This window comes from Trichosurus vulpecula, chromosome 3 (assembly GCF_011100635.1).
Source record: "Trichosurus vulpecula isolate mTriVul1 chromosome 3, mTriVul1.pri, whole genome shotgun sequence".
Lineage (NCBI taxonomy): Eukaryota > Metazoa > Chordata > Mammalia > Diprotodontia > Phalangeridae > Trichosurus > Trichosurus vulpecula.
Genome location: NC_050575.1, coordinates 8,030,219 through 8,055,510, shown reverse-complemented (window position 1 = coordinate 8,055,510; position 25,292 = coordinate 8,030,219). Strand labels below are relative to the sequence as shown.

The window sequence follows — 25,292 nt, the reverse complement described above, 5'->3', positions numbered from 1 at the left end:
TCACAAATAGGTGTAGATATATGGCGAGGCAGTTGTATAAATCTAGGCCAGTGTGATGTAGTGGATGGAGAGCTGTCCTTAGAACCAGGAAGATCTGAGTTTGAGTCCTGCTTCAGACACTTACAGATTGTGACCATGGGTAAGTCAGGTAAGCTCTCAGTGCCCTAGGCAGCTTTCTAAGACTAAGTTATAGAGGGGCTGATCTGCATTGATGCAGGAAATTCCCTATTGGGAGTTTAACATGATTTAACATGAGTTAAATCACAAGTCCAGTCTCTATACCTAGCTATGTGTGCGCATTTGGATTTCTACATACGTGCATGCACACATAGACATATAAGTATTCATATGTATAGGGATATGTATAAACACATCCATACAGCCACATATACGTACAGAAAGCCAGTGCTTCAAGGAAAAGTATAAGGAAGAAGAAAATGAGGAAATGTGTCAGAGGCCCCGAGACATGTGCAATCTCTTGCCTCATCCCCTCTACTCAGCATCTTTAGAAAATGAAAGCAATGCACATTTCCAAGATGCTTGGAAACCATTTGAGAAAGATACAAGCTGAATGTACAATTTACTTGCCACAGGTAAAAGTCATTTTAGTTTTAAGTTAGCATCTTTTCTCCCCAACAATCCTTTTCCCAAAGGAGCTTAGGCTTCAAGGTCAAGGTCCAGTCTAAAAGCCCTTTGAGGGTTAGAGAATGTTGGGTACATTGCTACAGACAGCCCTACCCATCTTTCCTTACTTTGGGCAGAGTTCCCCAAGGTATCAGTTCATCCTTCTTCATCGTGTCCTTCATACTTCTGCCTTAGCTATCTTGCTAAAGCTCTGATGGAATAGTTATTTCTCTATTCAAAAGCCTTCAGTGGCTTCCCATTGCCATAGCAAGTTATATATAAATACAGCAGCATTCAGAGTCTTTTTGCAAGCTGACTTCAACCTGATTTCCAATGCTTATCCCAGGCTACTCCCTTGTCCTATTCTACATTCTAGTCAAATTCTTCCTTGTGTCCTTTCTTCTTCTTCTACCTTTGCTCATATCTATCTTTATAGTTTATTTCATCCCAGCCGTGAGTGAAATGATGGGTGATGATGGTGGTCTCAGGATATGTAGGTTTGTGTTGGGAGAGGAGGTCAGTAGTAGTGGTGTGTGTGTGTGTGTGTGTGTGTGTGTGTGTGTACACATTCATACACACACCCATGGAATGACGATGGCTTCAGGGGTCAATTAAAGGGTCATGTCCTACAAATAGCTTTTCCTCAAGGATGTTCAGGGATAAGGGAGAGGTTCTCCCTGAATTGCACTAATCAAGGGGTTAGCTTGACAACCAGTTGAATGTATATATTCAAAATGAAAGCACACCTGTATATAAAAGCATGGTATACATATCCTGAGAGCCAAGATTGAGGCTAGCTCTCCTGCTAGAAATTGTTCTTGAAGATCAAAACATCTCTCATCTAACCCCTTAGTTAACAAATGGGAAGAGCCACCTGATTCCAAAAGGAAATTTCTGTTCTGATCAGCAGTGGGCCTGGGCACTTCTAGTCTATGTGGGATAGGGAGACCCAGTCTCTTAAAAAAATTAAAAAGAATAAAACTGAAAAAAGTACAAAAGAAAACACAAGCAAGGCAACTTTGGAAGAAACATTGTAGGAAATACTTTTTTAAGTACATAGTAGAACTATAATCCTCTACATTGTACTTTGTATATGGCAGAGGTGGGGAACTTGTGGCCTTGAGGCCACATATGACCTTTTAGGGCCACAGAACTATGTTCTGTGTAGTTTGGATTCAGTCAAAGGGCCACACTTGACTTAGAGGGCCACATGTAGCCTTGGGGCCACAGGTACCCCATCCCTGGTATATGGCTATGCTTTTTTCAATGTTCATTAACTTCTGAATAAACCAATTAAAAGATCGCTAACAAAGTGAGAGCATGGAGTTTAAGTTAAATTTGTCAGCATTGTGATTTGACAGCTAGAGAAATGATAATACACTTAAAAAACAAAAGCTCGTGATTTTATTGGTATATTTCCCTTGAGGAAACTGCTACCACTACAAACTGTCATTTACAATTTTAGAGAGTTGCCTGTAAACTTAACCTTCATTAAGAGAGAGAGAGATAGCATCCAAAATGAGGTATATATTAGTCACATTGTGCTTTTCCCTGGTTAGACATCTAAAATATTGTGTTACAATGTGGGTGCCACATTTTGGGAAAGATGTTGACAGAATGAGGCATATCTAGAAGAGATTATCAGGATCCCGAATAAACTGGAGATTATGCCATATGAAGATTGGTTGAAGTAACTGTGTATTGTTAGCCTTTGAGAACAAGACAATCCTTAGGGGAGACATACTAGCTAGTTTTCTAGTATTTGAATGTCTCTCTGGATACAATTACAGAAGGCAGAATTAAGAGCAATGGGTGGAAGCACCAGAGCTAAGATGGAGCAGAATTAGAATTGCCTAATTTGAAAATTGAAACATACTGGTTGAAAACTCCAATTTTTTTTTCAGTTTTTGCACAAACAAAACCAATGCAGCCAAGATTGGAAGAAAATCAAAAGGCTGAGAAACAATTTTTGTAGCCTGTGTCTCTAATAAAGGCCTCATTTCTAAAATATATAGAGGACAGAGTCAAATTTATAAGAATACAAGTTATTCCCCAATTGATAAATGGTCAAAGCATATGAACAGGCAGTTTTCAAATGAGGAAATTAAATCTATAGTTACATTAAAAAGCTCCAAATTCCTGTTGATTAGAAAAATGCAAATTAAAGCAACTCTGCAGTACCCTTAGATGTATCCCATTGGCTAATATGGAAAAAAAGGGAAAATGATAAATGTTAGACATGTGGGAAATTTGGAACACTAATGCATTGCTGGTAGAGTTGTGAACTGATCCGACCATTCTGGAGAGCAATTTGGAACTTTGCCTAAAGGGCAACCAAACTGTGCATACCCTTTGATCCCACAATACCACTACTAGGTCTGTATCCCAAAGATATTATAAAAAGGGGAAAAGGACCCACATGTACAAAAATAATTATAGCAATTCTTTTTTGTGGTGGCCAAGAATTGTAAATTAAGGGGATAACCATCAACGGGAAAATGACTGAACAAGTTGTGGTATATGAATGCAGTGGAATACTATTGTGCTATTAGAAATGATGAACAGGGGGATTTCAGAAAAATCTGGAAAGATTTACAGAACTCATTCTGAATGAAGTGAGCAGAACCAAGAAAACATTGTACACAGCCACAGCAACATCGTGCAATGACCAACTTTGATAGACTTGGCTCTTTTCAGCAATACAGCGATCTAACACAAAACCAAAAGACTCATGATGGAAAATGCTATCCACATCCCGAGAAAGACCTATGGAATCCAAATGCAGATCGAAGCATACTATTTTCTCTTTTTTGTTGTCTTTGTTTTATGTCTTGTGGGTTTTTCCTTTTCTGATACTTCTTTTTTTTTTTTAATTTTACTTTTATTTATTTATTTATTTGGTTTACAACACACAGTTCTACATAATTTTGAGTTGCAGATTTTCTCCCCTTCCTCCCCCCTCCCTCTCCAAGATGGCATGGAATCTCATATAACTACCACATATAACTTCGCATTGAGTTAATTTATACACTAGTCAAGTTGTGGAGAAGAATTATGACCATTGGAATGAATCATGAGAAAGAAGAAATAGAACCCCCCCCCCCAAAAAAACCAAAAACAAAAACAAAAGAGAAGAAAAAAAAGGCGAGCATGAAGTGTGCCTCAATCTGCATTCAAACTTTGTAGTTCTTTCTCTGCATGTAGATAGCATTCTCCATCGTGAGTCCTTTGGAGTTGTCCTTGCACCTTGTGTTGCTGAGAAGAGTGAAGTTTGTCAGGGATGGTCCTCACAGAATCCATATATCTGTGGTTGTGTACAATGTTCTCCTGGCTCTGCTCCGCTCACTCAGTGTTGTGTCGTGTAGGTTTTTCCAGGTTGTTATGAAGTCTGTATCATCCCCATTTCTTATGGCACAATAGTATTCCATTACCTTCATATACCACAACTTGTTCAGCCATTCCCCAATTGATGAGCATCCCTTTGATTTCCAATTATTGGCTACCACAAAAAGAGCCGCTATAAATATTTTTGTACATATGGGTCCCTTTCCCTCTTGTGTGATTTCTTTGGGATACAACCCTAGAAGTGGTATTACTGGGTCAAAGGCTATGAACATTCCTATGACCCTTTGGGCATAGTTCCAAATTACTCTCCCAAATGGCTGGATCAACTCACAACTCCACCAGTAATGTAACAATGTTCCAATTTTCCCACATCCTCTCCAGCATTTATCATCCTCCTGTTTTGTTATTTTAGCCAATCTGACAGGAGAGATGTGGTATCTAAGAGTTGTTTTGATTTGAATTTCTCTAATCAGTAGTGATCCAGAGCATTTTTTCATATGTCTATAGATAGCTTTAATTTCTTCCTCTGAAGATTGCCTGTTCATATCCTTTGACCATTTCTCAACTGGGGAATAGCTTGTATTCCTATATATTTTGCTCAGTTACCTGTATATTTTAGAAATGAGGCCTTTATCAGAGATACTAGTTGTAAAGATTTTCTCCCAATTTTCTGCTTCCCTCCTAATTTTTGTTGCATTGGCTTTTTTTGTACAAAAACATTTCAATTTAACATAATCCCAATTATCCATTTTGCATTTTGTAATGCTCTCTATCTCTTGTTGGGTCATGAATTCTTTACTTTTCCATAAATCTGATAAGTAAACTATTCCTTGCTTTCCCAAATTACTTATAGTATCAGCTTTTACTCCTAAATCATGAACCCATTTTGACTTTATTTTGGTATATGGTGTAAGATATTGATCTATGCCCCGTTTCTGCCCTACCATTTTCCAATTTTCCCAACTGTTTTTGTGAAATAGTGAATTATTAGCCCAGAAGCTGGCCTCTTTGGGTTTATCAAAGAATAGATTTCTATAGTTGTTGACTTCTCCATCTTGTTTTCCTATCCTATTCCACTGATCCACACCTCTGATTCTTAGCCAGTACCAGGTAGTTTTGATGACTGTTGCTCTGTAGTACAGTTTAATATCTGGTATGGCTAGGCCACCTTCTCTAGCATTTCTTTTCATTAATACCCTAGATATTCTAGGCCTCTTGTTTTTCCAGATGAATTTTGTTATTATTTTGTCCAGCTCAGTAAAATAATTGTTTTGGTAATTCGATTGGTATGACACTGAATAGATAGATTAATTTAGGTTAAATTGTCATTTTTATTATATTAGCTCAGCCTAACCATGAGCAACTGATATTTCTCCATTTATTTAGATCTGACTTTATTCACGTGAAAAGTGTTTCGTAGTTATGTTCATATAGGCCCTGGGTTTGTCTTGGCAAATAGACTCCCAAATATTTTATCGTGTCTACAGTAACTTTGAATACTTCTTTCATAATATGACTGATGTAGAAATATTTTTTCTATGATTGCATCTGTATAGCCTATATCAGATTGCCTGCCATCTTGGGAAGTGGAGAGGGGAAATATTGGAACTCAAAATCTTATAAAGTGTATGTGGAAAGTTATCTTTAAATGGAATTGGAAAAATAAAATACTATTAAGTGGAAAAAAATAAAATAAAATATAATTGAGGAAATTAAGGCAGAGGTTGAGTGACTTGCCCAGGGTCTCTCAGACAATATTTAAATTCAAGTCTTGCTTATACCAAGCCCAGCACTGTAGCTTCTATGCTATTGTAGTGTGCTATGTGAGCAAAAAGAAAGACTAGTTAAGGAAATAAAGTTAATAAGAGCATCTGAATCAGATGAATTGCACAAAGATAAGTGTCATGGTTTACACAATTTTGAAGCATTGAGCAAATGATTTATGATATATTTGTAAGAAATGAGAAAATAAAGGCCATTTACTCTGAGCTCCCTCTTCTGCCCTTCCTCTTATTCCTTGACCCCATTTCCAATACTCTCATCCTTTATTCCAGTATCTTAGGAAGAGATGACCCTTTTTCTCTACAAGACAAATCCTGTAAGTGTGTCTTTTAGCCTTTATGTTTCAGTATTCTAAAGTAGACAATGACAATCATCCCCTTCTCATGTATAATCTTTAACTTCTATCTACTGACTCCTTTGCAGCCTAAAACCATACTCCAATTTCTTTCATACTTAGTAAAACCCTCACTAAATCATATTAACTCTGTATTCTGTTCTAAGTTTCTCCTGCCTTTCAAGCAAAACTCCAAAAAACAACTATCTATACATAAAGCCTCTAATTCTTCCTGTCTCCAGGAATCTTTGGAATCTAACTTTTAATTTCATTATTAAATTGAAACTGCCTGCAATGTTACTAGTAATCTCTTCATTGTCAAATCTGGTGACCTTTCCCCATCTTTATCTTTCTTGACCTATCTGCTGCATGTTGAAATTGTTGACACACTCCTCTTGAATGTTCTTTCCTCTTTGGGTTTTCTTAATGCTGCACTCTCTTGGGTCTTCATCTTTTCTGAAAATGCCTTCTCAGTCTCCTCTGCTGGATTTTCATCTATATCCTCTCTGCTAACTATAGGTGTACTGGGCCCTCTTTTCTTTCACTAAACTCTTTCACTTGGTGACCTTATCAGCTCAAATAGGCTTCACTCTAATCTCTATGCTGATGACTCCCAGAACCATTATTCAGTATTAATCTTTCTCCTGAGTCCCAATCCTACATCTCCAGCTGCCTATCTGGTATTTCAAATTGGACATCAAATAAGCATCCAAAACCCTACAGACCCATAACAGAATATATCATTTTCCCACCAAAACTCAATCCTCTTTTCAACTATCAGTCATCCAACTTCCCAACCTCAGTGTCTTCCTTGACTCCTTGCTCTCATTCATCTCATGTGTACAGTTAGTTGCTAGATCTGGTCATTTCTATCTCCAAACTGTCTTTCCTTTCCGCATCTCCATAACCACATAGCCAAAATCAGATATCAAGCCCTAGTCACATTTTGCCTTGACTATTGTAATAGCTTTGCAATTAATCTCCTTGCCTCAAGTCTCTCCTTATTCTAATCTATCCTCCATATTTTATCTAGCCTGTCATCCACCAAATTGATTTTTTCCCTAAATCAGATTTGAGCTGCTCACTCTTCTTCATAAACTCCAATGCCCACCCCTTAACTATAGGATGGGATATAAACTCCTTTACCGAGCATTTAAATCTACTCACAACCTGGCCCTAATTTATATTTCCAGAGTCATTATACATTACTCCCATTTACACATACTATGATACAAACAAACTGCATGCCCTGCTATTCTGCATACATACTACTCTATCTCTCATCTCTATGACATTGCAATAGCTCTCCTCATTGCCTTAATAGCCTCCCTCTTCACCTCAACTCTTAAAATCTCTAGTTTCCTTTAATGCTCAGCTTAAGCTTTGCCTTCAATATTAGAGGGTCTTAACCTGGGTGAATTGGGGGTTTTTTTTGAAGCATTTTCATAAGTGTATTTAAGTATGAATGGTTTCCTTTCTTGTTATTTATTATTCAATTTTCAATCATTCTTGACTCTTCATGACCCTGGGGTCTTGAAGAATCAGGAATAATCAACAATAAGAAGACTGTATTGTCCAAGGGTTATCTTGGCAAAGACACTGGAATAATTTACCATTTCCTTCTCCAGTGGATTAGGGCAAACAGAACTTAAGTGACCTACCCAAGATCACATAGCTAGCAACGGTGTGAGGCTGAATTTTAACCCTGATTCGAGGCCCAGTGTTCTTTATATCCACTGAGCCACTTAGCTGCCTCCTTTCCTTTGTAGTACTATGAATTTTATTTTATATATTTAAAAACGATAGTCTGAGAAGGGCTCCGTAGGTTTTACCAGACAAACAAAGGGGTATGTGACACTGAAAAGATTATGAACATTGGGACTACTTGAAGGCTTTCCTGATCCCAGAATTACAAATACTTTCCCTCAAAATTAGTTCGCATCTATTTTATTTACAATTATATGTGCACATACCTTTATTCACTTTCTCATTTGTAAGCTCTTTGAGAAGAGGGAACCTCAGTGCCCAATGCTGTATCTAAGCAGAGAGTAACAGCAATATGAGAAAAATTTATTAAATTGAATTGAATAAAATCACTATCAGAATTATCTATACATAGGGATGAATCTATGAACAGGGAACAGGGAAGCTTTTGAAAAAACAAATTCTACAACAATCAATCTTACAAGTGACTGAAAGATTCATAGAAGACAGATCCTGCCAGATTTCTTGTTTGTTTGTTTTTAAATTGACTCTGCAGAAAAGACAAGCTTCAGGAATCTCCACCTTTCAAACATATATTATAGAATCACAGAATTTATGTTAACCAAGCTCAGACATTTTGGCTCTGCTTTCTGTCCTCTATACTTCTCAATCCCTTGATGCCTGGCCATTCAGCAGAGACTGTTCTCTTCAAGGTTACCAATAGTATCTTAATTGCTCTCTCTGATTGCTTTCTTTTGTTTGTTTTCATCCTTCTTGACCTTTCTGAAACATTTGACATTGTCGGCCACCTTACCTCCAGTACTCCTTCTCCTCCTTTGATTTTTAGAACCCTACTTTTTCTCGGTTCTTGCCTTGAAGATGTGTCTGACTGTTCCTTCCTCTCTGACACTTCTTCACTGATATCTTTTATATGACTTCTTGCATGTTTCTTGAATTAGTGGCAATTATCTCTTTACACTTATCATGTGTCTTTCAAATAACTTGTGATTTTGATTCTTCTCCAATTATGGTATTAAATCATTCACATTTTTTCTCTTATTGACTAGGACACTATTGATTTTGAAAAGGTTGTGGGGGGGATTGCTAAAGTTTTTCCAAGGTCATACAGCAAGTTCTTGTACTCCTCAATTATGGACCCAGTTCATTGCTTATCTGCAGAATCTTTCCGACACTTGTGTACTGAGGGACTAGCTCAGAGGGCTCCACATTCAAATGCATTTTAACCTATTGGGAGGTATATCATTCATCCATTTCCACTTTCTTTGTTTTATTTTTCCTTAAAACTTAAAGCATATCTTTTGAATGGAGATGGAGTTCAGTGAGGACATCGGTATTTTGAGCTTGGTGAATCTGCAAACCAGATTTGGAGGACCTCACCAACTACACAAAATTACTCTTCTATTTGAATTCCATACAGAACATTCTATGTCGTGAACACTTTATGTTTAGACTCAGGTACATCTTCCTGTTTTATGCCTCCCTGATATTGCTAAGCTAAGGACTGTTGAACAAAATTATCTCGGTCACTGAATATACCCAGGAATCTTGAACAATTTTGCCATATGCACAGAAGTAAATAATTAGGTACTAAGCTATGAATTACAGATTTGACATGCTTTAAGATGTTGAAGCAGAGGGAATTCATTGGAGGCTGAAATAGTTGAGAAAAGCTTTATGGGAGAAAGTATTATGTTCTCTTAGCTTTAAAAGATTCATGGCAAAATTTTGACATCCCTGGGCCTTGAAGCTGGTAAAAAAATGAGTTGACCAAGTCTCCCTGGATGGGCTCCAGTTGTAATAGGGCTTGTGATATTTCTCTCATAGTTCCATCAATCTCTCCTGAATCCCTGCCCTGTGCTCTTTCCATGTGGCCATGTTACCTCTGAATTTTCTGGAAATACTAGTCTCTCACAGACTGACCTATCCTAGCATTACTGCACTGACACAATTTACACCCCTATCTTAAGTGTCAATCTGAATTTATAATGTGCCAGCTCTATTATCATCATTACAATTCTTAATTAAACTGCCAATACTTTCAATGATATAGTTCACTGATGTTTCAGAAATGAGGATTGTAAAAGTTCTTCTTTCTCCATTACTTGCTTCATTCTCTTGTAAGGTTGGGAATCCATTGAGTAAATCAATCAAATCTTTTGACCTCACCTAAGTGATAAGATTCTCTACACTGATACATTTATTAGGTAAGGACATACCTCCATTATTCACTGCATATGAACCATACCTAGAATCCCCCCTTACATGTGGTCAGAAATCTGTTCAGATTAGTTGAAGGATATGGTCATGTCCTCTTAGATCTATATAAAATTATTAAGCCAATTGTAATAAAATAACACATGGCAGAGGAGAGGAGAAAGTTTTCCAATTAAACCCAGGAAAAAGGAGAGTATGCTCAAGATTAGAGAGCATACGTGGCATAAGGTAGCTCACATCTCCTAGGTGTCCTATTGCTAGAATCCTCAAGATGTTCATAATGTAGCTTTACTTTCCTGGACTCATTGTAGAGCCTTGAATCTGAATCCTCTCTATCTTTGGCTCCCAGTAAAGATGCTGCTGCCATTTGTCCTAAGGGGAGATGGAAATTCCAAAAGCCTTCAGGTCTAAAAGGCTTTAAAGTGCTAAAGATCCTTCTAAAATCAAATGTTGGCTTAGAAGAAAAGGAGACCTCCCTCTCATCAATTGATTTGGTCTCAAGGAGCTTAGCTGAAGTATTCTTTCCTTTCTATGACCAGACATTGCAATTTTTAAATACAATGGATTAAAGGATGTATAACAGGTTTCACAGAGCATGGCCAAGTGTCTCAGCCAATCTGAGAAGCCTTTTATTTGCACATAGGAAGCTGTATAATAATAATTCACAGCTGAGGAACAATTGAGATCTATTCTAACTTAATACATATATGAGGACATAACCTTTAATCACTTAGTTGATATGGCTGGACTGATTTGATTGGTATTCTCAGTTGCCCACACCACCCACCTCGAGTACTCTGAATTCCAGGTTGAAGGTGATCTCTGACTAGTGAAGTCTGATAAAGTGGAAATACAACTGGACTTGAAATATGAAGACCTGAATTGGAATCCCAGTTCTGATACTTACTACCTGTATTATTCTGTGCAAATCACTAAACCACCTCATTCCTCAGGCCCACAATTTAAAATACTTACACTATCCACCCCACATGACTGCTGTAAGGAAGGTGATTTGTAGACTCTAAAGTGCTATAGAAATATGGGGAGTTAGAAATGGACAAAATAATGTCAGTATCTCATTGGACAAAAAACTTGTATTGCAAGGGTAGAACCAAGATGGCAGATTAGAGGCATCAATTCAGCTAAACTTTCTCAACATTCCACTCCAAACAAGTTTAAAATAACACTTCAAATCAAATTTTGAAGTGGCAGAGCCAATAAAATGTCAAGATGAGACATTTTTCCAGCTTAAGAAAACTTAAGAGGTCAGTGGAAGAGATCTGTGACACCTGGGTAGGGGCCAGCCCAGAGCAAGTGTGCAGTGGCAGCACCATCCCTGGGGACAGTAACAGCCACAGCAACAATAGCTTTGGGAACTCTCAGTAAGTGGATCAGCCAAAAAATCAGAAAGAGTTTAAAGGGGACCATTTTGTGGGTACTGAGTACAGCTAGCATTTATTAGTAACTCTATTGTTCATACAAATTTTGTGTCACAGGCACAAGGCAGAAAGGAGCACTTGTGGGTAACCACAGGGGAGGTGGTCTCTAATCACAGTTCTGAGGCAGAGAAGAAAACTAGTACTTGCAGGCAGAGGGGAGCAAGAACCCTTTCTGGGTAAAGACCAAAGCAAAGCCAAGATGAGTAATGGCCTCTCCTCTCACTGGATCAAAACACCTTGGAAGCTCAAAAACTTGCAAGCCCCTAGAACTACTCTGAAAACAGCATTACAAAAAAGGCTTCCAGCTTTTTTGGGGGACAAAATCTTCCCACCTTGTCATGGCAATCAGGGAGGTGCTTTTTGCTGTTCTTTTCTTAAGTGCCTTTAATGATTCTGGCCTTTGTTTGAATGGGGCAGGTAAAATGGGATCTTTTTGTCTTGGAGTGTTTCTCAGCCCTAAGACAATGTAATGGTAATCAGGGTAGGACTTGCTGTCTTTTCCTTTGGGGATGCTGAGGTAGTTAAGTACCATTGATGAGTCTTGCCTTTCAAATGTAATGGCCAGCAAAATGGGATTTCTCACTGTTCTTTGTTTGAGGGCTTCTCAGCACTGAGGTAATCAAGTGCCCCAGAGTCCTGAGATGGGTATATAAGATCCAAGGTTGGCTTTTGACTTTTGGGGCACATTGATGAAAGGAGTATTGAGACTCTGGGCAAGCCTTAACTGCCCCCTGGCTTTGCTAACCCAGACCCATTGGTTCTTCTCTGGTAAATATGTATTGTGATTTGATCAGACAAAGTCTGTCTGTTGATGTTTGTAATTTCTGTTTGTATTTGCCTTGAAGCTCAGAGGACTGGTCTTTTCCCCCTGAATTAAGTGAATGATATAAGTATATGTATGTTTGATTAAACTGATATTGTTAACCCCTTAAAGTTGCTATCCTTAGTAAAGCTGATCAAAAGAACCTGGGTTAGTGGCCTTCTGTGTGCTGGTTGTTGTTGATTTTACACAGCCACAGTAGCTGCTAGCAGAATTGGTGTTACACGCCCTCAGGCAAACAGAGTTCAACTTTAGTATAAAGTTTAAAGTCAAGAAATAGTCAGGAAAAATGAACAAACAACAACAAGAACAACAAAAGAAATAAAAATCTACTACATTAGCACAGAAGACTAAGACACAAATTAAGAAGAAGATAACAGTGTGAAAACAGCTATAACCAAAGCTTCAAAAACAAGCTAACTGGACCCAAGTACAACAAGAACTCCTGGAAAAATTAAAGAAAGAAATGAGTGGTGGAGGAAAAATTGGGAAAATAAATGAGAGTGATGCAAGAAAATTATGAAAAGAAAATTAACAGCTTGATAAAAGAGGCACAAATATAACACCTTTAAAAAAAACAGAATTGATCTAATGGTAAAAGAAGAAGAAAATTAACTGAAGAACAGACTTTCTTAAAAAGTAGAATAAGCCCAATGGAAAAGGAAGTACAAAAGCTCAATGAAAAATTAATTCCTTGGAAATTAGAATTGGGCAAGTGGAAGCTAATTATTCCATGAGACATCAAGAAACAATAAAACAAAGTCAAAAATAGAAGAAAATGTGAAATATTTCTATTTAAAAACTGACTTAAAAGAGATCAAGGAGAGATAACTTAAGAATTACCAGACCACTTGAAAATCAAGATCAGAAAAAAAAATTTGTAAGGAAGAAGTTCTACCAAATTCCTTTTATGAAATAAATATGGTGTTGATACCTAAACCAGGGAAAGCAAAAACAGAGAAAGAAAACCATAAACTAATTTCCTTAATGAATATGAATGCAAAAATGTAAATAAAATACTAGCAAGATGATTACAGAACTATATTACAAAAATTATATACTATAAACAACCAGGATTATAACAGAAATAAGACTGGTTGACTATTGGGAAAACTGTAAGCAAGATTAACCAAATTGTTATTAAAAACAATAAGAAGTATATGATTACATCAATGGATGCAGGAAAAAGAACTTTTGACAAAATAGAAAACACCTATTTCTATTAAAAAAAACTCTACGAAGTATAAGAAGAAATAGAACCTTTTGTAAAATGTGAGTAATGTCTATCTAAAGGAAAAAGCAAGTGTTATCTGTAATGGAGATAATCTGGAAGCATTCCCAATAAGATCAGGGGTAAAACAAAAATGTCTGTTATCATCTCTATTATATTGTGCAATAGAAATACTAACTGTAGCAAAAAGACAAGGAAAAATAATTGAAGGAATAGGAATAAGCAATGAGAAAACAAAACTATCACTGTTTGTAGGTGATATGGTGATATACTTAGAGACTAATAGAGCATCAACCACATAACAGTTGAAATTATTTTAGTAAACAACTTCAGAAAAGTTGCAGGACATAAAATAAATCTACATAAATCATCAACATTTCTATATATGGCCAACAAAACCCAGGACAAAGAGATAAATTCCATTCAAATTAATTGAAGACAATATAAGTCTACCTGCCACGACAAGCTCAAAAGCTATATGAACACAATTAACAAATCAGTTTTTACACAAATACAGATCTAAACTCTTTGAGGAATATTAATCACTGCTGGCTCAACCAATTCAATATTATAAAAATGACAATTCTACTTAAATTAATTTACTTATTCAGTGCCATTTTAAACAAACTACCAAATAACTATTTTATAGACCTAAAAAAAATAATAACAACATTCATTGAGAAGAACAGAAGGTAAAAATTATCAAATATCAAGGGATTCAATTAAAAAAGTAAAGGAAGATGGTCTACCAGTACCAGGGCTCAAACTGTATTATAAAATGGCAATCGTCAAAACAATCTGGTACTGGCTAAGAAATAAACTGGTGGATTTGTGGAATAGATTAGGCAAACAATGCACAATAGTAATCCAGTATTTGATAAACTGAAAAAAAAACCCAAGCTTTGGGTGCAAGAGCTCACCTTTTGACAAAAACACTGGGAAAACTGGAAAGTAGTTTGGCAGAAACTAGGCATAGGACAACATCTCATACTGTATACCAACATAAGGTTAAAATGATTACATCCACTAGATATAAAAGGTAATATCATAAATAAATTAAAGGAGCTTGGAAACATCTGCCATGGATGAAGTGGAGGGTTTATGATCTAAAGGAGATAAAGAGAGAAACATGGAAATTAAAATAGAAAATTTCATCACAAGAAATTTTTAAAAGTTTCACAAACAAAACCAATGCAGCCAAAATTAAAAGTTTTCCTTCTAATGGAGGGGGGAAGTTACAGCAAGTTTCTTTGATAAAGGTTTTATTTCTTAAATATATGAGAAAATTGAGAAAATGAGCCAAATTTATTTTCTAAAAATGAGTCATTTTCCCATTGATAAATGGTTGAAGGATATGAGCAGTCAATTTTCAAAAGAAAACAAAGCTGTCAATAACAACATGGAAAAATGCTTCAAATCACTATTGATTAGAGAAGGGCAAATTAAAAGAACTCTGAGATACCACTACACTCCTATCAGATTGATTAACATGACAGAAAAAAAATGCTAAAGGAAATATGAAAAAATAAGGACACTCAGACAGTTTTAATGATTATGAACTGGTCTAATCATTCTGAAAAACAATTTGGAAGTTGTGTTGATAAGCAAAATGGCCTTTGTTTTCTTTGAGTAATTCAGTGAGCCTTACTAGGTGCTAAGCCCCAGGCCCAAACCCCATTAGGTGTTAATGTAATCCATGTGGATGTGAACCTCCCAGGGTCTTAAGGGGAGGGGCCAACTCAAGAACCAATCACCAGAGCCTGAGCTCTGGTGATTCAGATGATGTTTGATGATGTCTGAAGCCCTATAAGAAGGGAGGACAGAGCCATTTGTGCAGGGCTCTGGAGGTGGTGTTGATGAGGAGACTCCGGGCAGCTGTAGCTAAGAAGCCCTCCAGCTTGTAAACCCGGATGCTGAGACTTTGTTGAACTCTGGTAACTATGTGTTGGGATTTGAATCAGACAAAATCTGTCTGTTGATGTTTGTAATTTGTTTGCATTTTGTTTTGAAGTTCAGGGTGCTGGCTTTTCCCCCTGAACTAACTGAATGATATTTGTATGCTGAATTAAAAGTAAGCTTGTCAACCCCTTCACCTTACTTTCCTTAATTAAGCAGATCAAAAGAACCTGTGCTGTTGGCAGCTTTCTGGGTGCTGGCTGTGGGTGAATCTTATACCCCCACAGAAGCTGCTAGCCAGACTGTTAAAACAGAAGTATGTTCAAAGGGCTAAAAATGTGCATACTCTTTGACCCAGCAATACCACTATTAGGTCTGTACCATCAAGAAACTAGTGAAAAAGGAACAGGACTGTTTTTAACCAAAAAATATTTATAGAGCCCTTTGTATAGTGGTAATGCCCATCACATGGAGAATGACTGAACAAGTTGTGATATAGAATTCTGATGCAATACTATTGATCTCTAAGGTATGAAGAGGTGGGTAGCATCAGAATAACCTGGGAAAACTTATATGAACCAATGCAAAATGAAGTGAGCAGAACCAGGAGAGCATTATACAACTAAAAGCTATATTGCAGTGATAATTAACTGTGAAAGATTTAGCAGTTCTAATTAATTTGATGATCCAAAAGAATTCCACAGGATCCCAGATGAAAAATGGTATCTATTTATAAAGGGAAAATTGATTACCTGCAAGTGCATACTAAAGCATATTTTTTCACTTTATTTTTCTTGCTTTCACTTTTTTCAACATGGATAATATTGGACTATGTTTACCTGACTTCACATGTATAGTTGATATATTAATTGGCTTTTCAGTAAATGGAGGAGAGGCTGGAGGGAAAGTGAAAATTTGGAACTCATAATGTAAAAGAAAAGTTAAAAATAAATTAATAGGTGTTTTTAAAAAAGAAGGAAAAAACCAACATTGAAAGACTTAAAATCTCAGATGTATGCAATGGCTACTCAGTATTTCTGATGACTGATGATTAAGGACACTACGCACTACCCAACAAAGAAACTTGAGGAGCAGATTAATATGTACATTTTCAGACATGACCAATATATGGCTCTTAATGATGCTAATTTGGTGTGTGAGGAATTTTTGGTTTGAATTTTGTTTTGGGGCTAGGGCATTTGGTATGGAGAGGGGCATGAGCAATAGAAAAGTTACTGCCTCAAAAAAAAAAAAAAAGGAAAATCACTATGGAATTTTTTAAAATGCAAAGAAAAGAACAGGAGGATCAGCAAATACCAACAAGCATGACAGATTTAAAACTAACATGTTGAATTTATTCTATTTTTATGGAAAACTGTACATAAGAGTGATCTATTGTATCACACACAATCCTCTGCTTTAGTTCTGTATAAAGAAATGCTCATATTTGATGATGTTTGTCAAGTACAGAATAACAAGACATAAAATGAGGTAAAAAATAAAATGAAGCACACCTTAAAGGTGAAAAAAAACTTTTAGCCATGAACTTGTGAAACCATATACTACTGAACAGAAGGATAGCAGTCTGCATTGGTGGAGGGAGTGTCCATATCAACAAAATCACACATCTTTTGAAGAAATAAACTATATTGTTCTCCTACTTTTCACATGTCCTGAATAACTATATACTCCCTGAAGGAAAGTTACGTGTCTTATTCATTTTGTTAACTCTACTGTACGGTGCAAATAAATGCTTGATGAGTTTATTTCAATTAGATTCATCCATATTTTTAGAATCCTTAATAAGAATGGGTTATAGTGCTATGTGCTAAAAGGATAAATACTTTGTTTAAAATTCAGTATTAGAGATATCTCTGTGAAAATATAAATGCCTCAAAAACTATAAAGGAAATTAATGTCATAGGGATTCACAAAAGAAGTTGACATTCTCATCACCTTCTTTCTATACTAGTTTACCCTTACATCTCATTTCCTTTTTGATGGCCAGTGTCAGTCAGTGTTCCATTTTCCTTAATTCCTCTCCCATAATTCTAATCCAGTTGTGTGTATATGGGGCAGCCCTCCTCCACCCCACAGTTGAATAATTTTAAGCACAGTGTGAATGGGTTTAAGTCCTTCAATTTCTCATGCCAGGGATTTTTAAAATTTAAGCTCTACCTCTGATTGAAGATTATAAGGTTCTAATACAAATTAAAATAAATCAGAGTCCAAAAAGAAGGTAAATGTTTAGGATATTATATTTTGGAAATGGAAAGGATATGAGGAGAGCATTTAGTAAATAGTTGTGTCCTACATAATGTGAGATATGACTGTAATAAGATGGACTTTAGACAAGACACCTTAACCCTCTGTGGCTCAGTTTCCTAACAGGTAAAATGAAATAAATGCTCACTAATTATCTCCCTCAAAAGATTTGTAAATAAATCAAGTGAGAGAGAAGTGAAACTAGTCTTAAAGTTAATAAGAGTACATAATGTTTGAGTATACAATATTTGTGATCTATTATTTTATTTGCTAATATTTCATTTAAGGTAAAACATATATTTTTGTACACAGTCAAGGGGGCTATTTGTTTTGCATGATTATGCATATTTGCTACAAGGGATTTGCTTTTATTTTCTCTTTTTTCTAGGGGGATGAGAGTAGGATGGAGAGAAAATAGATTTCTGTTCATGTTTTTAATAGAGGGAGGTGGTGTGTGAGAGATGCGGAATGTTGCATAAATTTCAGGTGAAATCACTATATTGTTAATATTACTTAATTGTTTTACTTTGTTTCAAGCGACCTCTCACAGTTCCAACATGATCTCTAAATGTTTGTAACATAAAAACAAAAATCCATCAACATAACTTCTTTAAAAAGATAACAATTGACTCATATAGTGTGCAATGACCACAGTAATGATGATGTTTGATTGCTATCACTTATGAAGGCAAATACTATTTGTATTTATGTGTATTTACCTGAGCGTATTTTAAGATTACAGGATCTAGAGCTAGATTTATTCATAGTAAATACCAGCATGTAGCTCACATTTGTGTATTACTATTGAGAAATTTCTTCACAATAAATGTGAGAAGTAGATATGTTAAATATGGACTGACAATCACTGAATTGACATGATACGTCTTTAACCAAAAAAGCTGTTAAATAGTTGATGCAGGGCTCAAAAGTCTGCTATCTCCAAGCTCAATGCCCTTTCCATTCTATCGTGCTACCTCCCATTTTTGCTAATTTTATGAATATTTTGTATATATTTATGTGTGTACATTTCATGTCTTCCACATTCACTATAAAATGTAAGCTCTTTGCTGTAGAGACTACTTCATTTTTTTAATATATAGCATCTATCAGAGTGCTAGGCAATCATAGGCATTAAAGGCTTGTAGACTGATTGATTGGCTTATGCCAAAGGGAATAATTCTCATTGAAATAGATGCTCTCAAATGAGATTAATATTTATGAAGTATTTAGCACAGAGCTGGCACATAGTAGGTGCTAAATAAATGCTTTTTCTATTTCCCCTTTTGATTTTGTAGTTAGGTTTAATGGTTATTCAAAGATCAACTTATTGGGGAAGCTAGGTGGTGCAGTGAGTAGAGCACAGGCCCTGGAGTCAGGAGGACCTGAGTTCAAATCCGGCCTCAGACACTTGACACATGTACTAGCTGTTGACCTTGGCAAGTCACTTAACCCCAATTGCCCTGCCAAAAAAGAAAAAACAAAAAGAACAAACAGAGATCAACTTATATGATCAAACTGATAATTTCATAAATGTCAGTTCCCAGGTGAGTTTATATTCTCCCATCTGTGTTAGACTATAGTTCTGAGTTTTTATCATCGTCTTTATTGCTGTTGTTGGACAAAGAAATTGTATTTATTTTTTTTTCCTCTAGCAACTAATAATCAGCATAGGAAACTTCATCCACTCTCTGAGTTTTTCATCATATTTAGCATCTTCCGTATCTTATTAGAGCTGATTCTTTGGGGAAAAGTTAGAGAATTTGTGAAGCTATTAAAATCCTTAAGTTATTGCTTCCTATTACATGAGAGAGGCTTTGTTCAAGGACTATGTACAGGCTCAAGGCACTTCTCCAGCTGCTGTCAGAAGCCCTACCTCCTCTCTGCTTCATGCTAGTGAATGCTGCAAAAACCTATTCTCTTCCCACACAAAGTTAGGGGTGAAAATTATTAAGCTTTGAATTCATTTTTTTTTTCCTCACAGGAGGTTCAAACTGGGGGAATAGCAGGCTAGATTACTTAATCATGCAGGAGAAATGATAAAAATTGTTTTGTTTTACAAAAATGTTTATATTTCCCTTTTTCTAATTATAAGTAAAAATAATTAACATTCTTTTTCTATTTTGAGTTCCAAATTATCTCCCTCCATCCCTCTCCCATCTTGAAAAGGCAAGCAATTTGATACAGATTATGAATGTGCAGTCATGCAAAACATTTCCTCATTAGCCATGTTGTGAAAGAAACCACCTCCCCCCCAAAAAAGACAAGGAAAATAAAGTTTAAACAAAATATGTTTTTAGCTGCATTCAGACTCTAGGAGTTCTTTCTTTAGAGGTAGATTATATTTGTTATCACAAGTCCTTTGTAATTGTCTTGGATAACTGTATTGCTGAGAAAAGCTAAGTCATTCAATCGATATTTATACAATATTGTTATTACTATGTAGAATGTTCTCCTGGTTCTGATAACTTCACTTTATATCAGTTAATATAAGTCTTTCCAGGTTTTTCTGAAACCATTCTGCTTGTCATTTCTCATGTAGTTCTTCAGTCATTTCAATCATGTCTGATGCTTGGTGACTTCATTTGGGGTTTTCTTAGCAAAGATTCTAGAATGATTTGCCATTTCCTTCTCTAGCTCAGAGGAAACTGAGGCAAAGAGGATTAAGTGGCTTGTCTGGGTCACATAGTTATTAAGCATCTGAGGCTGGATTGGAACTCACATCTTCCTGACTCCAGGCCCAGTGTTCTATCCAGTGCACCCACTAGCTGCCCCAATCATTTCTTATAGCACAATAGTATTCCATCATAATCATATGCCAAAACTCATTTAGCTATTCTTTAATTGATGGGAACCCCCTTAATTTATAATTATTTGCCACCACAAAAGGAGTTGCTATCAACCTTTTATAACGTAGAGGTTCTTTCCTTTTTCCGTTATTGCCTTGGGAAACAGATTTAATAGTCATGTTGCTGGCTCAAATGCTATAAACAGTTTTATAAGCCTTTGTATATAGTTACAAATTCAGTTCACAACCGCAGTACTTGAATGTCCCTGTTTTTTGACATTTCCTGTAGCATTTGTCATTTTCCTTTTTTGTCATATTAGCCAGTCTGATATGTGTCAGTAGCTCAGAGTTGTTTTAATTTGTATTAAAGTCTAATCAATAGTAATTTAGAATATTTTTCTGTGGGACTAATAAAATCTTTGATTTCTTCTTCTGAAAAGTTCTTGCTCATATAATTCTTTAGATTAGATTATTTAATTCTTTGTTTAACTCAAGCGTAATTTATTGCTTTAAGTAACTAAGCAAGAAAGACAAAGGAGGAACATGTCACGTGGCGGGGAAGGGGCGGGGTTGGGGACGTTGGAGAGGAAAGAGCGGAGGCCACCGAGTCAGGCCGGAGCCGCTGCCGTCGCCATGAGCCGCGGTAACCAGCGTGAGCTAGTCCGCCAGAAGAACATGAAAAAGCAAAGCGACTCAGGCAAGGGTAAACGCCGGGATGACTGGCTCTCTGCAGCTGCTGGAAAGCAGAGGGACTCGGAGATCATGCAACAGAAGCAGAAAAAAGCCAACGAGAAGAAGGAAGAGCCCAAGTAACTCTGTGGCTCATGCCCATCTCTCTTGCCCGTCGACCGTGTGCCTGGAGCCAGTCCCGTCACGCTCTCGCCTCCTCGCGTAGCGTTCACAGGTCCCAGAACTGATGGCATTCCCTTCGCCCTGTGTGTGCAGTGGGTTCCCTCTGTGCATCCTTCCCCCCAGGCAGCCTTGCTCTCCTCCAGGGCATTCCTGGGGGTGAGGGGGTTACCCTCTCCCAGTGTTTTTTATTCCTATGGGGCTTACCCCAGAGTATTAAAAGTAGCTTTGTAAAAAAAAAAAAAAAAAAAAAAACAGAAGGAAAAAGGACAGGCCATTGTTTTGGTAAATAGAGTTTGAGTGTTCTTCCTAACATTTACCAGTCTGAACAAGGCTTTCTAGACCAAACACATACTTCATAGACATAGTATTACATAGCACACCAACTCTGTCAATGATACATTGATTAAAACTGTATGAAGCCAGGGCACCCAAACCAAATATGGCTGCCCTGAAATCACAGCAAAGCAAATGCGTGCATTGGACACACTGCATACAAAAACGCTTTTTTGGGGGTGCGGGGCGTTGACACAAACACAGAGTTCTTAAATGAACTTCTCCAACAACAGGTGAACAAACAGAATTAGTTTTTCATCCCTGGGTAATTAATGTCTATAGGAATATGATCCACCTGAACTTTCACCAAGCCCCACAAAAGAGGAAGTTGGAATTGGATTTTTTAAACTCCAGGGAAAGAAGGAGAGGGGCTTTTGGACTAGGGGCCCGGGTTCTGAGACATTAGGAGAAACTGCCCTTACATTTTAAGACCTTTCAAATATATGTGCAGAAACAGAATGTGGTGGAGTGAGGGAGTGTGGAGCACACTTTTGAAGAAGAGACCACGTTGGTGTGGACAGGGAACACACATTGCCAAGTCAAATAGCAGTCTGAGCCTAAGTCCTCCCAAGGAAGGCAGTTGGCCAAACTCTTCTCTATTTGTGGAAAATTGTTTTGAGTTAGATTTCTTCTGACGCAGGAGGCTCTGCTCCAGTGGGCACTGTGGACCATTCCTCCTGATCATCCTCTCCATTGCAGGTGACCACTGCCTTACAGGGACCCTGTGGTCAGTAGTTCCACTCACCTCGGAACTACGATTCTCCTCTTTTTCGCCTTTTGCCCCCTAAGAACCCCCATCCAGCTTCTTAGGAGCCCCTTCCCCCTGCTCTCTTGTGAGCCTGTCCATCTGACTTAAAGTAGGCAAGCAGTTCCCCACATCTCCAGCTTTGAAAAACGAGTCTTCCTGATTTTTCTCATTTTCTTCCATTTTCTATTTTTCTTGGCCACTTCATTTAGACTTGGATTTTCTCATCTGCTGGGTGTGCATGTCCTCATGGGCAAAACACCACTGAAACATGTTCTTTCTTCTTGGCTTTCTGAGGTAGAGAGGGTCTCTGAAGAAAGATGATCTGCTTGATAGCCAAGTTTCCCTCCCTGTTGGTCTTTATGATAGGCATAGGAAGCATACAGGTGAGTTGCCAGCCATAGGCCGCCAGTGAGTTCAGTAGTGGGATATTATGCCTCTGCACTTCAATACCTTGCAGGACGGCTCATCATTCAGCAACAATGGCGTTGTAGCCCTGCATGGTTTTGTTCTCTTCTGTGGAAACATCTTCAAAGAAGAATACTCCATGTGTCAAGCCATGTAAGGAATTATTTACCATTCCGAGATAAAAGATAGTGTTCATCAGCACACACACCCCGCTCCAAAAGTGGTCCCTTATGTACTCCAGCCAGTTTGTGTCCAGACTGTTGACCATCAGTCCATTTTTGGAGACCCTGAGTGGTGACCATGTAGTATTGTTGCTGGCTCTTTGGCTTGTTGAAAATGGTGAGAATCTCCATTTTTCCAGCCAGATCTGAACTTCCCAGTTTGTTTGCTGTGACTGTCCATCCTGGTGAGGATCCATCTGCCTTTTCTAGTGAATCTGCTCCACTTCCCCCTATGGAGGATAAGTTTGGTTGTTCAGCAACCTGCCTATCACCTGTGCCATGTTCCTGGGGCTTTGTGTAGCCCTGAAACCCTGCTGGTGTGCTGCACATATCTTCCAACGCTGGGGTCTCTCTATCCAAGGATCAGAGGTCTCAGGCGATACAATGTGTTTTTCCCATCTCACCATTCTCCCCACCAGTTAGCAGTGGGGGTCAGTGGGCTGCTTCCTGAGAAGTTGACAGGGCAATGGTACTGAAGGACAACACCCACAAATTCTAGGCCCTGACTTGAGGCATCTTGGATTTTTTTGGATTTTTTTTGGTCTGTCAGCTGGTCCAAGGAGGAACAGCAATCTAATTCCAAGACATACCCTTCATTATGAAAATCATTTTTCTGGGAACTCTGTTTTCTTGATCAGCACAGCTGGGTAGATTTGCTCCTGGGGAGTCTTCTCTGGTTCATCCATGGGCTGCACAAAGGGATGGAAGGTGACCAGGCTGAAGCCCTACTGGTATAACTCCTGAAGCTAAGTGGGGAGATCCTGCAAGGAAGGGAGCCTGACCAAGTGGACTGTGGGAGTTCCCCATCATTCAGAATGTTAAGCTCCAGGAAGCAGTATTTGTAAGCCACATTGATCTTGGTTTCTATCTGAGGCCTCTTCACAGTTGAATAAATATTACCAGTCCACTTTTCATCATGCTTCTCCAGTTTATTCAGTCCACAACCCATTTCAACAGCTGCCTCTAAGAGGCAGCTGGCAAAGGAAGTGCAAGAGTGTATCATGAAGGCAATAATCACAATATAGATGATAATTGTCAAAATGCCTGTGTGGTTCTGTATCGCAAAATATTCAAGACTCTCCACCTAGTAGAAGAAGTAACCATTTATTCAGACACCAAATAACCAGATCCTGAAACCAGTATGCCTAATCCATCACAGCAGCAAAGAATTCAATACACAATACCACAACAGAGAACCGTTCCATCCCAAAACCTCTCTGCCCCTCTGCTGGGGCCTTCCCAAAAACTCACACACAGCCACCACACATCTGCTCTTTCCCTCAGTTCTAACTGTAATAACTGTTCTCTCATCATTTCCTGTGACACAATTTCCTTTTCCTCTCAGCAAGCTCCTCCCACCACATGTGATTTAGGCTTCCTGTGATGTAAACAGGTCATATGGCCTATTAATGGGTGGAAAGAAATTCAAATCCAAATTGTTATTAAAAGGAGTCATCTCTGGTTACTGCCTCCATCTGTCCCAGGAAGAAAGTTTGTGCCATGAAGAGGAGGAGTTGCATGGGAGTAGGTTATTTAATTTCAAATTCATGTTAATCTGTTTCCATGGCCTCCTATTAAATATAATTTTACTGCATTACGATATGGAAAGGAGGTATTTAATATTTGTGCATTTCTGCACTTGGTTGTGAGATTTTTATACTCTAACACATGATCAATTTTTATATAGGTGCCATGTGCCACTGAGAAAATGTATAGTTCTATCTAATCCCGTTCAACTTGCTCTAGAGGGTTATCATATTTAACTTTTCTAAAACTGTATTTGCCTCCTCAACTTCTTGTTTTTTTTTGTTAGATTTATCTAATTCTGAAAGGAGAAAAGCTGAGGTTTCCCACTAGTATAGTTTTCTAGTCTGTTTCCTTTTACAACACATTTGATTTTTCCTTTAAGAGTTTAGATACTATACCATTTGGTGCATATAAGTTTAGTATTGATATTACTTTGTTATCTATGGTAGGTACATTTTATCAAAATGTAGATTCCCTGCTTATGTGTTTTAATTAGATTTATTTTGCTTTTGCTTTGTCTGAAATTATAATTGCTACCCCTGCTTTTTTTTTACTTCAACTGAAGCATAACAGATTCTGCTACAACCCCTTATCTATACTGCTTGTATGTGTGTGTATGTGTGTGTGTGTGTGCGCGCGCGCGCTTTAAGTGTGTTTTCTGTAAACATATCGTTGGATTTTGGTCGATACTCCATTCTACTACCTTCTTCCATTTTGGGGTGAGTTCATGCAATTCACATTCACAA

The 25,292-nt window shown here is 37.5% G+C and overlaps 1 protein-coding gene and 1 pseudogene across 1 annotated transcript; one reads left to right on the top strand and one right to left on the bottom strand.

Moving 5' to 3' along the window:
- Positions 1–21,093: 21,093 nt before the first annotated feature.
- LOC118844386 (small EDRK-rich factor 2-like) lies at positions 21,094–21,346 on the top strand. Its single transcript, XM_036752258.1, has one exon. The coding sequence runs from the start codon at positions 21,094–21,096 to the stop codon at positions 21,271–21,273; it is 180 nt and encodes a 59-aa protein (XP_036608153.1). The 3' UTR covers positions 21,274–21,346.
- Positions 21,347–22,265: 919 nt separating this feature from the next.
- Positions 22,266–23,968, bottom strand: LOC118841144 (annotated as a pseudogene).
- Positions 23,969–25,292: the final 1,324 nt, after the last annotated feature.

Bases quoted from the DNA above. Each gene is read 5' to 3' on its own strand.
- LOC118844386 (XM_036752258.1), top strand. From the start codon at position 21,094: ATGAGCCGCGGTAACCAGCGTGAGCTAGTCCGCCAGAAGAACATGAAA.